Genomic DNA, 14,289 nt, shown 5'->3' on the forward strand with positions numbered 1-14,289 from the left:
GGACATTCAGAAAGCTTCCCTGGAAATGCATTTCACCAGTTGCTTACTGGCCTTGTAGTTTGTAAAGCACTTTTTCTGGCTTTCTATTTGCTGTCTTTATTTGTTTTAGGCTTTTCAGCTCGAGTTAATCCGTCCCATGGAGCAAATTTTATTTTCACTACCTCTCCTTGTATTCTTCCACAAGTGCTTGTTTCTGAAAACAGGCCTGTGATGACCAGATTCAGCATGAACTCCCGGCACACTGGGCCCTCCACACATTAGCACTCTATGAAGCCGTGAGACTGATGTGTAGGGTGTTGTGATGCCAGAGACACTCCACGAGCCCCATGCTCACAGGTTGACAGAAACCGCGTCTTTAGACCCCACCAGTGCTGTGAGTCAGTTGGGCGGTACTCTGTCGCATGTAATTGATGGGTACAGGGGCGGCAGGCTACACCAGCCCCACCATGCCCTCCTTTGGGGCACCCCTCCTGGGTGGTGCGCCTGCCCAGGCTGAACCAGTGGCCCCTGAACAGAACAATTGTGGACCCACTTAGCCAAGAACCACCCCAGAGAAGCGCTGCCAGGCAATTGAACACATATTTGCCTTCTGGCTTATCTGCACCCAGTCTGACTGGATCTTGTGTACGCCCTAGAACTGTTTGGGAGAAGTAGGCCTGTCCCCGTCATTCCATACTCTGATTTCAATTTGACAAATAAGAGAATAAAAAGTGAAATGATCCATCCTGTTGGAAAATGTACTTGCGAATTGGGTACAAAATGTGATAGTCTGCATAATATTAGTGGACTGTTTAAAAGTACTACCCTGCGGAAACTGTTTCTATGCCCTATCCTTTTAATATACGGAATCAAGAATCGTGCCCAAGCCATAGAACTTCTTGTTGATATGTGTAATCTAGATATTGCAATAGCTATTGGAAGATACATGACTGCAGTAAAAAGATTTTGCTTGAAGAAGATAAAACATCTCACGCACTTTGGTAACTAATAATTGAAAGCCATAATGGGAAAGGAAGTATAATATCAATGGAGTAGGAGTTTAGTTTGATTCCTGAAGAAGAATTTTAGACAGAAAAAAACCCTGCTGGAAGGTTCATTTTTATGGAATATGTAGTGTTATGTGTCTAATTGTAATTCTATATGAAATATGGCAATGCTGTTATGTTTAAATTGGATTTTTTAAGGATTATTGTTTTTAACTAAAATTGTTGGCGAACTTATTTATGATATTAGAGTTATATATAAATTGATATCTTTTTGCATTGTTTGAACACCAATGGTCTAAATAAACATTACTTTGACTGACTGACAAATTTGACAATGAAAATGAAACTTTAAAGACATAGTATGTTTATGCCCTCCTAGAATGATAATGTTATCAGATAAACCAGCTAACAACTTTGCTAAACCAATGATTGGGACGGTTAAATGATAGAGTTGTATTATTTACATCTAGCCCTGTTGATAACACATTAAAATTGATCATGTGTCACAGCAGGTCTATATGGTACTGTATAGTTTATTGGTTAGTGTTCGTTTTCAGCTATACAAGCAATATGAAGCAAGCGTCATGATTGGAACAATGTGAGTCGCAGAGCTATCCCCCTGCTTTTCTTTCAGTAGCTCCCACTTTTTGGCCTGAGATTTGCCAATCCAGCTGTTAAAGAGACGTATTGCTTGCAATGTACATAGAGTAGACTTTGGGACCATCCCTTTCAGACACTGGATTTCTTCAACCAGCCCCTTTCAGCCATTGCATGAGATTTTGAGATTTACTCTTGACTCGGCCCAATGGAGTGTCCATCTCTTACCTAATGCTATTGACGTGGTATGTACTGCTTCTTGAGAGCTTGAATTGAACTACATGGGGGACGTGTTCACAACTGTAGATATCTCTATGCTTTCCTTTTGTCTCTCCTGTGTTCATCTCTCATTTCCCTCTCTCCTTAATTATGCGCTCTGTTTTACCATTGCCACTTCTCCCTCTTTCCCAATGCTTTTTCCCTCCACCTGCCATTTTGTCATACCCCCCACCCCTACTCCATGTGTTTCTTGTTCCTCACTGTCTGCCACCCTCTCCTATCTCCCTCCCTCTCCTGTGCAGTCCTTGGTCTTATAAGAGGTTCGGGTGGCAGGAGAATCTTCATTGTAGTCTGTCCTTTCTTTCTATGTGATAGAACCTTAAAGAGTGCTATAATGAAGGCTCCGGTGCCAGTCAACCTTTATTTGAAATACAAATGAAAACGTGAGTGTATCGAAAGCAAGGGAGTCTTTAATACACTTCATCTTTTGTTTCTTCGTCTGGATTTATTGTGTTTATACTGCATGCATTAGCATAATGAACCTATACCTGCAGGCTGTGACTCTGCTTGATCATCAAGCCTTTACTTCTGAGATTCGGGGTTTGGCGGGCAGAGAGTGGGCCTGGTCTAGCCATGCCTATGTCCGAGGCACTGATCTGGTGGGACTCTGTAAGTTTTCCCCTGAGGCAATCCGCCTCATTGCCTTTGAGAGAATTTTGGATGTACTTGTAAAAGACATCTCGCTTGAAGTCTTTGAGGTGCATCAAAATCACAAGGTGGAAATTTCACAAACTCCTTATTTATTAACACCCCCCCCCCAGCTTCACTACCTTGTAGTTAAATGCAATAAGGTTACAATTAACACACAGCAATGGAACAATATCGCAAACACGCATCAATGGAACAAAACTCATTTAATAGAGTATCAGTGTAAATATGTTACGCGGAACATTAATTTCTTCCATGAGGAAGTTATAAACACACTGTAGGATCTAATTAAAGGTTTTATTTTCATAGAAATGGAGTAGATAAACTGCAATACTGTATCTTGTAACACACGTTTCTAAATCAGGAAAGTGCAACTTCGTTTTGTAATTGCTAGCTAATTGCTAAATATACTTTAATAATGATCTAGCCAGCAGCAATAGTCCTGTGTGCTCAAACTTGCAGCAGTTTGCGGCTGTGATTAACTTTAAACGTGTTTAATGCTAGGATGCAAATTTAGCTGGGCTCCTTTGCAGGAATACTTGTATTTAAAGAAAAGTCTACAACGATTGGCCTAGCCTTCTAAAATATCAGATTTATATTTTCATCCCTCTTTTTTGGATGTCTGCAACAGTATGTGTGGTTGTACAGACCAGTGAGTGAGTCAGTGTGTGAATGAGTCCGAGTTCAGGAATAGACGAGGGCTTGAATGGATGGATTTATGTGTGGTTGTATGGATGAGTGACTGAATGAACGAGAGTGTGAATGCATAGATGGATGAAATGGCAATGGAATAAATGGTCTGATTGCGGCCCCACCGGCACGACTTCTGCTTTCACATTATTCTAGCTCATGTAATTGCAAACTTGGCTCCCAACAATTGATGCAACTAACACAGTGGGCAGAAGTCAAGTCACCAAAGAACAAATACCCAAGGTGGTAAGAGTACCACGGATTCAGACAAGCTGGAAGGAGTCCTAGAAGCCATAAATGCCACCGGAGAGGTGGTGGTTGATGTAAACTTGCTAAGAGACAAATCAGCAAAGGCTTGCTGAAATAGTAAAGAAAAGTTAGGGTCTGTTGAACAAACTACAAGCGAACACTGACAAAGTGCAACAAGTAAAAGAACTTATGGAGAGGGTGCCCTTCTTAGAATATAGAGATAAGGACTCTGAAGGCCAGTCAAAGAAGAAAAGTGTTAGGATAGTCCAATTACCTGTACATGTTTATGACGTAGACATGGTTACATTCTTGGCGCAGTGACTTAAGCGACAGGTTGTACTCCAGGACCTCAACAAATATTACACAATCAAGAGAATGCACAATGTTCTGGCGATCCCAGAACACTCACAAGACTGGTGCTAGCGAAACTCCTGCATTACTGTGCTCTGCAAAAAGTAAGACAAGTAGGCTGTTTCACTGTTAAAAACACTAAACGTCTGCTATTACCAGACACATCATACTCAAAACAGCAACAGCGTTCCACCTTCCGGACAGTAAAAAGTAAACTGAGGGACATAGGGGTGCAAAACATGCTCCAATTCCCTGTGAAATGGAAAATGGTATCTGACATCATAGAGCACTTCTTCACTAACCCCAAGGAGGCAACGGACTAGTAGGAAAGATACAAAAAGGTCCTTGGGGCCTAGCTTCCCCTACTCAGGCCCTAAGACGGAAGAGACTTAAAACAGCAGGTCACAGCGGGGTCAAAATAAGTCACCAGCTCAGACACGTATGGAATGAGAGGCAGTGCTAGGAGAGCTAAGCACTGGTCTAGATAAAATCCATAGTAGATACCTGTGGATCTATGAAAACAGAGAATTCAGGCAGAATCGGATGGCTTCAAAAATTATGACTGCGAGATAACCCAAATCCATCCATAACTGCAAACAATTTGATCTGATTTCTTGCATTATAGTCCAAAGACCAGTGGAATCTCATGGTACGCCATGGATAGTCATTGAATTAATGGGCTTGTTCTGTTTGTAAGACCACAGTACACACCAGATTAAAGTGCTGTCAACAGGGTCATTGAAATTCAAGGCTAGCTGTCCCTTCTTTTGTACTTTCCTCCAAGGATTTGAGTCTGAGACTTTGAAGATGCACAAACTATGTATTATGTGAGAGGTGGGTCATTGCCTTGGTTGTGGGGTGGGGAGGTCAGATTGGTTTTAGTTGACCCTAGGTCTGACTCGAGCACAACACGTGTCTTTATGGTATAAATCTACATCTGCAAAGGTTAGATAGGCTTCCTAATTATAGGGGCTTTACTGGTGAATGCTCTGGTTTAAAGGACCCGACTTTTAATTATATTTGCCTCTGTGGCTCTTTTAACTAAATACTTGGGCTTAAGATGGAACGTCAGAGGTCTGAACAATACTGTCAAAGGATATGTCTATTGCTCTCTCAAGCTGAGGGGTGCTCAAATTGTTCTTCTCCAGGAGGTGCATTTCTCCTTCATGAAGGCAGTATACAAGGACCTTTTGTCCTTCATAAGACACAAATAAGATATTATGTCTCCTGTTGAAAGTCAAGGTAGATAGAGTAGATATTTTGTTAGCTAGCATTTCCACATCTAACACCAGTCAAGCACAATTCCTTGAATTGATGTCAACACAAATGTCAAGATCGGCACAACTGTCTATAATACAGAGAAGAGAAAATAATTATGTGGACGACGTAGATGCAGATAGATATCACCAGCCTCTGCCCACCTCACTAGTTGTGAGAACAGCTCGAAGTGTGAGTGAATGGCTTAGCAATTGCCAAACAGTAGTCTTCTCATTCTAGGGTCAACCATCTGCATGTTTTGTTGAATAACATGTATTGCTCTTGGTAACTGCATGCTTTGGAATGCCAGACACAAATCTATGCAGGACTATACCTGACCATAGTCTAGTACTATTAAGTAGTTATTAGAATAGTCCCATCCTCAATGGAATCCTTCATTATTTTCAGGACCACATTTGACCCACTGTGTGAGTGGCAGGCTTTCAAAGTAGTGATTAGGAGCCATTGTATTAGGACATCTCATAGAGTAAAGAGTTAGAACACAGAAATTATAGGAGGTGGGTCAGATGACCTCTCCCTACTTTTATGCGCACATACCTCTGAAGGACCTGGAAATACAGTCTAGGTATCAGTTGTAATACTTATACATATTCTTCACTCATTACCAAGATAACAATCCAAAAATCACACTGCAGTAGCCAAATCTGGTAGATTTCTGTATGTACAAAACAGACATGAGGTTGGTCCTTCTTAGAAATTCCCTAACCAATACGGAGGAATTAGAATGCGCATAACACTTTAAGCAGGCTTTTCTTGCACATTAATCTAAGCTTTACACGATAAAGGGTGTCTGGACCACCCTAGAGATGGGAAACTACTTGGATAGAACAAATATAAATACCGCCTCTACTGTTTTAACAAAGCATTTGTAAGTCTCACTGTCTACACAGGAGGTTAGGATGATGATCACAGAGTTAGCGAAGCGGAAGGCTCCAGAGCTGATGGAGTGCCTGTGGATTTCTGCCTTACATACATGAAAATACTAGCGCCAAAGCACACAACTTTTCATTCAGTTGCAAACACTAAAGACATTCTTCACCACCTTAATGGGGGAAGCATTGTTAGTCTACCTTCCCAACCCTGGTAGAAATACACAGAATGTTAACCATTTTAGGCATCTATCAATGCTAAACGTATATCAGAAGATTCTAACCAAAGCTATATTAAACCGTATTCAACAGCTGCCTGCCTTAGATCTTCATCCAGGATAAAGTGAACTCCTGCTGAAACGAAACACCTCCCATAACGTAAGGCAATCTTTCCACATATTAGAAGTGACATGGCTACCAACCAACAGCCAGTAGTAATTGCTGTTGATCTGCGAAAAAGCCTGTGACACGCTAGTTGCAGGCAACACCTATCAAAATTGTTTGGCATGGGATAACACTTGCAAACATGCTTCACTCTCTTAAATAGTGGACCCACAGCCAGGATTTGTGTTATTTGAATTATCCCAAGTCAGAACCTTATGCAGTGAGGCATGCCACACCACAAGTGTGCCTGTTCTCCACTTTCATTTTAGCTCTAGCCATGAAACCGCAAGAGGGTAGGGGCAGGGAGTACATGTATTGTGATAACACATGCCATCTCACTATGTGCTATATCTAAAAGATGTTGGTACTGGCTGGCCTCATCTGTAGAGGGCCTGGTAAGGTTTGGCGAGCATCGGGTCTGAAAATAAATTTGTTCACATTGTGCAGGTTTCTGATAATGGAAGGGGATGCATTTCAACATTTATGGGTCCAAATACAGAATCAGAAGTAACTGATAGGAAATATTGCCAAGACCCAGATCACATTGTAGGGCAGCGCCTTTTGTAGGACCCTCCCTTTATCAAATATGGGTATGGCTAGCATTTGCCAAGATAGTGACCCTGCCAAGATTGCTGTGTCACTTTGCCAATCTACTGGTCAGAATGTCTTGCAAATTATTCAAGTAAGTGGACACCATTCAGTTGTGTTGCTATGGAATCCTGACATGTGCAGGGTGACTGAGTAAACAGACTCCGTTGTGGAGAGCAGGTGCGAGTTCTGGATTATTAACTTTATTATCTGGCAGCACAGTTACAATGGCTGACCTGGTGTATCTCTGAAATCGTACTCCCCTCGCCTCTAGAGGTGAGTTATGTACTCCAAAAATCGTGATAGGGAAGACTCATTAAATTCCTCATAAATCTAGAACACTTGAAAGGTCAGCTCTACTAGATACGGTTGCGACAGATGCCTCAGATCAACCTTCACGACTTTAGCTTATACCCCCAACATCCCTATCTATGGCTTACGTGTCATACATGGGACAGAATGGCACCATGCAGTAGAAAGTTGGGCAGATTTAGGCAGTGCTGGGCAGGCCTTTTATTTCTCCAGGCATTTACCTGATGGGTTGGATCCCGGTTTTGAAAGCCCAGGGTCGCTCCTGGTGTCTCTGTGACTTCCCCCAACGCCCAGAGGTTAACAGCAACAGCAGGGAGGCTTCAAGAGAAAGGTCGGTAGGGAGTGGGAGGTAGATAGAAATCAATCAGAGAAGGGGAGAGAGAGAGAAAATGGTTGGATGGAAATAGAAGTTGCGTGAGGAGACGGAGGGAGTGGGGCTGATTTCAGCATTTTTACCAGGCCTGCGTTTGGCTCTTGGATACAAGGGACCAAGGCATTCTCAGATTTGTATGAAGAAAGGGAGCAGATGATGTTCTAGGAGGTCGGGAAGCCCAAGGAAAAGACGTGTTAAATGTGGGGTGAAGACAATCTGAACTGCCTACGCATGCAGTATTGCAATAAATACTTGTGATGGGGAATGCCGTGCAAGCAGTGACAAGGCTATACAAGTCACTGGTGGGCATAGCAAAATGCAACCTAGAGGACCTCTGAGGCACTTAGGCGAGGGACCTAAATAGAATGGAACGATGGTGACTGGACACTGACTTTGTTACGCACCAAAAATCTCTAGGAATGCAAGGTTCAAACTTCTGTAATTAATTCACATGAAGCTTAATTTACCCATAAAATTGTACTTAGCATTTTTCAGACATCTTAAGCCTTCTGCCCAAGATGCAGAGATCTGGAAGCAGGTTTTCATCGTATGATCTGGGCTTGCCCAATCATAGCAGAATTTTGGAAAAATATTTTGCCTATCGTGTTGAAACACTGATTTCAATATTGAAAAGTATAGAGGAGACGAGGCGGACGCAGCACAAGAGCGCAGTGACTTATTGCAGACAATTATTTAAAAAACTAATGGTAAACAGTGTGCTAACTACTTTTCAGGCCACGCGCTAGTTATAAGATTAAGTGGATAGGTTTTGATAAACTGTAGACCCTTATAACTATGTTGTGAAATATATTCGATTGTAGTACAAGGAGATTGTACATTTGTTGAAAAGATGTGCATGTCTAAAATGCCTTATTTTTGAGGATGGAAATGATAAAAATGCGTTACAAAAAAGAGTAGAAATCGTGGGCAGTAATACAGAGCTGGAGCTAGCTGCAATCATCATTCGCTGGTTAGAACAAGAGAACATTATCTTATGCGTGTACCAACACACATATGGACATCTAGTGCCCTGCGGACTCTTCAGATCTACAAGATGAACCCTGATGAGGTTCCAGTAGGGATTGGGACAGCTAAAGACCTGTTGGAGCCAGGAAATTGGGACAGGGACACAGATCAAACATGCATGCAAAGGAACTCCAGTTTTATGGGAAAACAAGGTACTGGCAACGCGTTAATACATGGAATCTCACATAACCTCACGGACAGAAATCAAAAGTGGACTGAGACTTAAACTAACCAGATAAGCTGTCAGTTCAACAAAAACTATCATGTTTAAGCCCAGCAGTAACAGGAAAGGAAGACACAAAGCCAGACACAGGAGAAAGACCGACAAACATGAAGAAACAATGCCTGCCCGTGGGGTAGTGAAGCTCAGATACATTTGTACAAGGCAAAGACACTGCAAAATGAGTAATTGCGAGGTCAGGAGTTTCCAGTGGGGATCGTTGATAGAAATTACTTTTGAAGAAAATAACTTTTTTTTTCTTTTTTTTTTCTCAAAATCTGTTTATAGTATATTCAAACAATATTACATTCAAAGCACATTGCCATCTGTTGTGTAGACAAGCGATTGTCACTACGAACCAAGTTTCAGAGATACATGGAGAAAATATCCACACTAGCGTTTGCCATTCGATATTGTTACATCATGCCTGCGTGGAACATGGCCTGGGGCACTGCGATAGTGTCTGTGACATATATAGTCATCTGTAGGCAACATTGCGTAGGTGTGCATACATAGAAAAGAACTCTTTTGTACGTCCTTACAACTCACGACCACAAAAGGTGAAGTTGCCATTAACACAGCCCAGCTGAGAGCTATTGGCAGCACAGAGGAGGCAAGAGCTGCCGAAAGCAGTCCATAGGATACCAGTAAGCAACAGCTGGACACAACACAGCACAACTCTGGGACGAGACCGAGAACGCCTGCTATCAAATCGTGCCAGAAAAGCATACAAAATATATGCTGCAGGCTTAAACTCAGGGGTCAAAGAAATGAAAGCTGTACAGAGTGTCTAACCACTCCTGACCCCCGCTAAACTGTCAAATTGCCAGCATCCAGGTAAGCAGGCCCAAACCTTGGAAGGGAAATTGGAGTAGGTCTAGTTTCAGGAAAGCATGTAAAGGAGCACATGTTCCAGGGTACTGTTCCAGACTGGTTGATGGAAGGTCCCCGGTCAGCATTGCCGGTGGGGGGGGATCCTGATGCAATGCATGACTTAGCTAAGTTCTGGGAGCTCTACCCTGGGGTTTCTGCTGTGGGCAAATATCTCTTTGTGACAAGGACATAAAAGGATACTCCTGCATGATGTTGACTCGTTCTGCAATGTTAGAGTTGCTTTAGGAACGTGACCATGTCTGAACCATCAGTACATTCTGGTAATTTATGTTCCAGGCAGGATCCAAAATGAAGGCACAATACATTAAGAACAGAACCAAACGAAGCACTGTGGAAAGTTTTTATCGCTAAAGCCTATTTTTTACGTACGTTGCCAGCATGCCTTCCAACCAACCTCATTTATGCCAAAGGGGTGTATTCTGGTTATTCTCTGTTTCAAGGAAAAATCAAGGTACAGTTTGTGTCTCTCGGTTCACTGATTGGCATTAAGATGGCGGTTTCATGAAGCTCTCTTCAAGGCTTTTGTTTCTGAGATCAGTGGAGTATTAAAGCTTATCCAACGTTCTCGCTAGACCACAAGCTATACATATGTATGAACCTTCAGTTAAACAGGAAAGTAAGAGGGAAGATGTAACCATTAGTCTTTCCACAAAAACAGCACAAGGTAATTTAGAGATGAGCAGTAATGGGGATCTGACGGACATTGTGACATGCCCCATCTGCCCACCTCTTGCATCCCCTGCATCATATAGAGATGATGGGATATCAGTTTTCCTAAGAACCGAGTTGACGCCATCTTTGCTATTCTGCTGTAGTTAAGACCCCTGTGTTTGGCCTGAACATCTCTAAACATGGCTTTAGAAGGATTTTCCTTTTTAGGGTAGGCGTTCCGACACCATGGGAGCCAGGTGTTTTTTATCCTAGTCTGGGACTGCTATGTGAACAACCGTGGTCTAGGACAGCAAAAATGGGAAAACGTCTCCTACACCCTGACAGAAAACTCACACATTACTTTCACATTTTCCAAGTTCAGACCCTGCTTAGTGGTTTGTCTTCGTAAAATGTAAAAAGTATGGATCGACCTCCATGTCATGGCAGGCCGTCTGTCACTCTTTGTTTCTTCGAAGCAGCTCCCGCCATGGAGGCAGGTGACTGTTTGTTAGAGAAAGGCTGCCAGCGTAATCCCAAAATTAAAATGTGTGGGCCGGACAAATATTTAAATGATACCCAATGTGCAATATCTCACCGACTTTCCCCATCCTTTTAGAGCAAAACATCGGTTGCAACATGGAGACATCCAACTATGTGTCCCATAAGATAGAAGATTAGTGGAATGTGAGAGAGGAACCATGTTATGTTTTAACCTTGAAAAATACATTTGCCTCTAAGAGCTGGTATGGTTTTTCCAAAAGCTAATTAACATTGAAAGAAATGTCCTAGTTACAAACAGTGGTTGGCACCAGAAACACAGTAAGCCCAAAGATGCAGTATTGGTTTATCTGAAGACCAAGAGCCCAGTTGACCGAGATTTGGCTGTGGGTAGGTGTGAATTACTATGGAGTACTAATAACCTACTATTGATCCAGGAGTACTGCATGGATAAGTCACAGTAAACTGTTCATAAAACCAGCCCATTGTTAATGTCACGAATGTCCACAACCACAATTGTAATAAAGTTAAAAAAACCATCAGTACAGGACTGTCGAGCCAATGCAGATTGCGCAATTGTAGGCAGTCGATGGAGAATTTTAGATTGGAGCAATATGGAAAGAAATGAACCTAAGGAGGAAAACCTTTATAATAGGTGTACAGAAGTAGAGTCTGGTAAAATGCTTCATAAAGCAAGCACGAGAGGAGACACCACCACATTTGTTGTCCTTCCTTACACTCCCAAAAAAGTTTTACAGGTTAAATGTGTTCGAAATCTTATCAAGCGCAACAGTTTTTCTCCTTAGTCGTTTCCGCTTTAGTTGATGATCATATATATATATCTGTAGTAACTGCATTGTTCACATTACAGGTGATTGAAGATCTCCGCAGACAGCTGGAGCAATTGCAGCTATACAAGCTGGAAGTAGAGCAGAAACGGGGTCGGGCGAACAGTGCGGGGCTGCAGGAGTACAACAACCGAACACGCGAGAGTGAATTGGAGCAGGAAATCCGAAGGCTGAAACAGGTACAGTAAGAGTAGCTTATAATGTGCCATGTTTCAGTACTTGGATGCACACATTCAAGATTGAGAGAACAGCCAATGTTCTTACCCTAGTGCAGCTTTCAAGTTCAGTATTCTATAACCCTGAGTAAACCTCCATATCTTAGGACTTGTAGGCTCTTTCACTGCTGGAGAGTTGTGTTCTTCATGATGAATTGTCTAGGAGTTTCCTGTTGCAGTTGCTTGTTGCTGACCAGTATCCTAAATGAGTACGTTTGTTTACCACTAGTGTCACAGGGCTACCAATACTATTCCATGTTAAATGGATAACCTTGTTACTCTTTTTGGATTTATGAATTTATTAACAAGTCCTGTTGAAAAAAATCGCACATACCCAGAAGGGGGTATCCCCTCCTGAGGCAGATTTCACAGTAACATTGAGCCTTATAGCCAGTGTTGGCTTTTTTGCCAATCGTTGGGAGCTCCCGGAGAGATTTACTAATTGTCAAACATTTGTACAGTTAGTGAGGCAGAAGTTACAGACAAAGAGATAAACGTGTATCTTGCATGCACCTCAGCTTACTCCACAGTAGGGGAACCAGCTTTAGGCAGTCAACACAAGTCTGGTGGATCTTGACAATCATGGAAAGGCAAGTCTCCACGGTTATAAACTTTGACTTTCCTTCCAGCTAAATACCATCTGCCTCCTTTGGCTCAGGACGTATAGGCCATGATGGCAGCAGTACAACAGAGATGGTAGTTTAAGTGACAAATAAAGAACAGGGTCCAGATCCCCCTGTAAAAGAACTATGAATCATATTGGCCAGTGATTTCCCCTTTTGGGATAAATAAATGTCAACCTGCTTCTGAAGAAACCAATATTAAGAATATTTGCAGGTATGGTAGCCTCTATTCGGATGAATTGGCCCTGTACCATAAACCTAAAGAGCACATGCTACCCTAACACTATCCGTCCATCTCATGAAACCAGTGGGATCAATCCCTTGCTGTTATGTTGCTGTTTGCCTTGGTAAAAGCTGCTGCTTACTGGCTGTGCAAAGCAGCACATCCACCTCCATTGTCCACGTTTGTGTTGCAAAACACATCTTTGCTGATATTTGCAGCATATGAATGGAGCTGCAAGATAGTCTTTTTTTTGGCACACCATCCACATACATCTCAAGAATTAGCTTGATTAAATAATGCTCGGGCGAAATCAGTCTTTTGCATTTGCAGAAACACAGATAGGTACAATTGGCATCTTATCTTTAGTTATTCAGGTCTTATGAGGATTTGGAAAGTGCACAGCATTTTCCTCTTTATCTTGTGCAATTTGTACGTTGCTCAAGAATCTGACATTTGGCTGAATATGATATTGTTTCATGGATACCATTTGTATAAGTTTACTCAATATAAACATTTCATTGGTGGACCAGTTCACACAAACCTTTGACCTTAATGGTAAACCAACGCAATTAACAGTACAGTGTTTCCCGACTTGGAGTACAGTTCTGTTCCTAATATGTCGATTGTGCATAAAACTAGATGATCACCTGAAAAAAAGGCATATGTAACTATTTCCCTGATCCGAAAGATTATTTTAATGCCTCAAACTGGCGGATGTAATGCCTACAAGGAGGATTGCATTCTAAGACGCTAAATAGTATATTTATTGCATAGTGTAGGGTTTAGTGCGACTGTGTGAAGTACTTTCTCTCTTGTGAATGGAAGCACTGAGCTGGGCATTAAGGTTATTGGGATTATTGGGTCTGTTGGTTGATTGGTGAGTGCTGCGCTCGAGAACCACCACACTACATCACTGAAAAGCCTGGGACTCCCTGCCCTAACTACTCTGAGAGTCAAGTGTGGAAATGGTTGTACTTGGCCCAATTTGAAGAGCCACGGTAGCATTGCCCTGAGACATCAAAACCAAATGACCGCAACCCCTACAGTTGAGTCCCAGTAGGCCCTGCCTACCACATGGCCTCCCACTCCTGTCTTATAAACAAATCTTTCGAAGATGCTCCCTGACTTTTCAAAATTAGCTAACCGAATAAACATCTGCTTGCCATGCCAAGCATATGCTTGGAACCTCTTTTTCATGAGATTTCCAAAATCATGGTGCTTAAACTTTGCAGAGAATTCAAGCCCCTAAGCAGCTTCGCCTGTGGCAGAGTCCAGATAGAGACTGATTCCACTATGACATGAGAGAGGGAAGGCAACTGATATGGCTTGGTTGCATGCTAAGATTCCAAATCGTTTAATGTATTTCGGACTAACTAAACAAACACCGGGATTTAATTATCAAAAAACATTCTGGAGTCAAGACATTGTGCTCCATGTAAATTAAAAGGTCAGATTAGTGTTGAAATGCTCTTTTACACTCTGTAAAA

At 42.1% G+C, this 14,289-nt stretch overlaps 1 protein-coding gene across 4 annotated transcripts in view; it reads left to right on the plus strand.

The window, feature by feature from the left end:
• Positions 1-14,289, plus strand: part of RAB11FIP3 (RAB11 family interacting protein 3) — a 510,528-nt gene that overhangs the window by 481,848 nt on the left and 14,391 nt on the right. For all 4 annotated transcript variants that reach the window (XM_085628392.1, XM_085628394.1, XM_085628393.1 and 1 more), the window contains one exon: positions 11,765-11,920. In XM_085628392.1, the coding sequence (XP_085484518.1) occupies positions 11,765-11,920 (156 nt within the window). The remainder of the gene's footprint in view (positions 1-11,764; positions 11,921-14,289) is intronic.

This window comes from Triturus cristatus, chromosome 10 (genome assembly GCF_964204655.1).
Source record: "Triturus cristatus chromosome 10, aTriCri1.1, whole genome shotgun sequence".
In the NCBI taxonomy this organism is placed as follows: domain Eukaryota; kingdom Metazoa; phylum Chordata; class Amphibia; order Caudata; family Salamandridae; genus Triturus; species Triturus cristatus.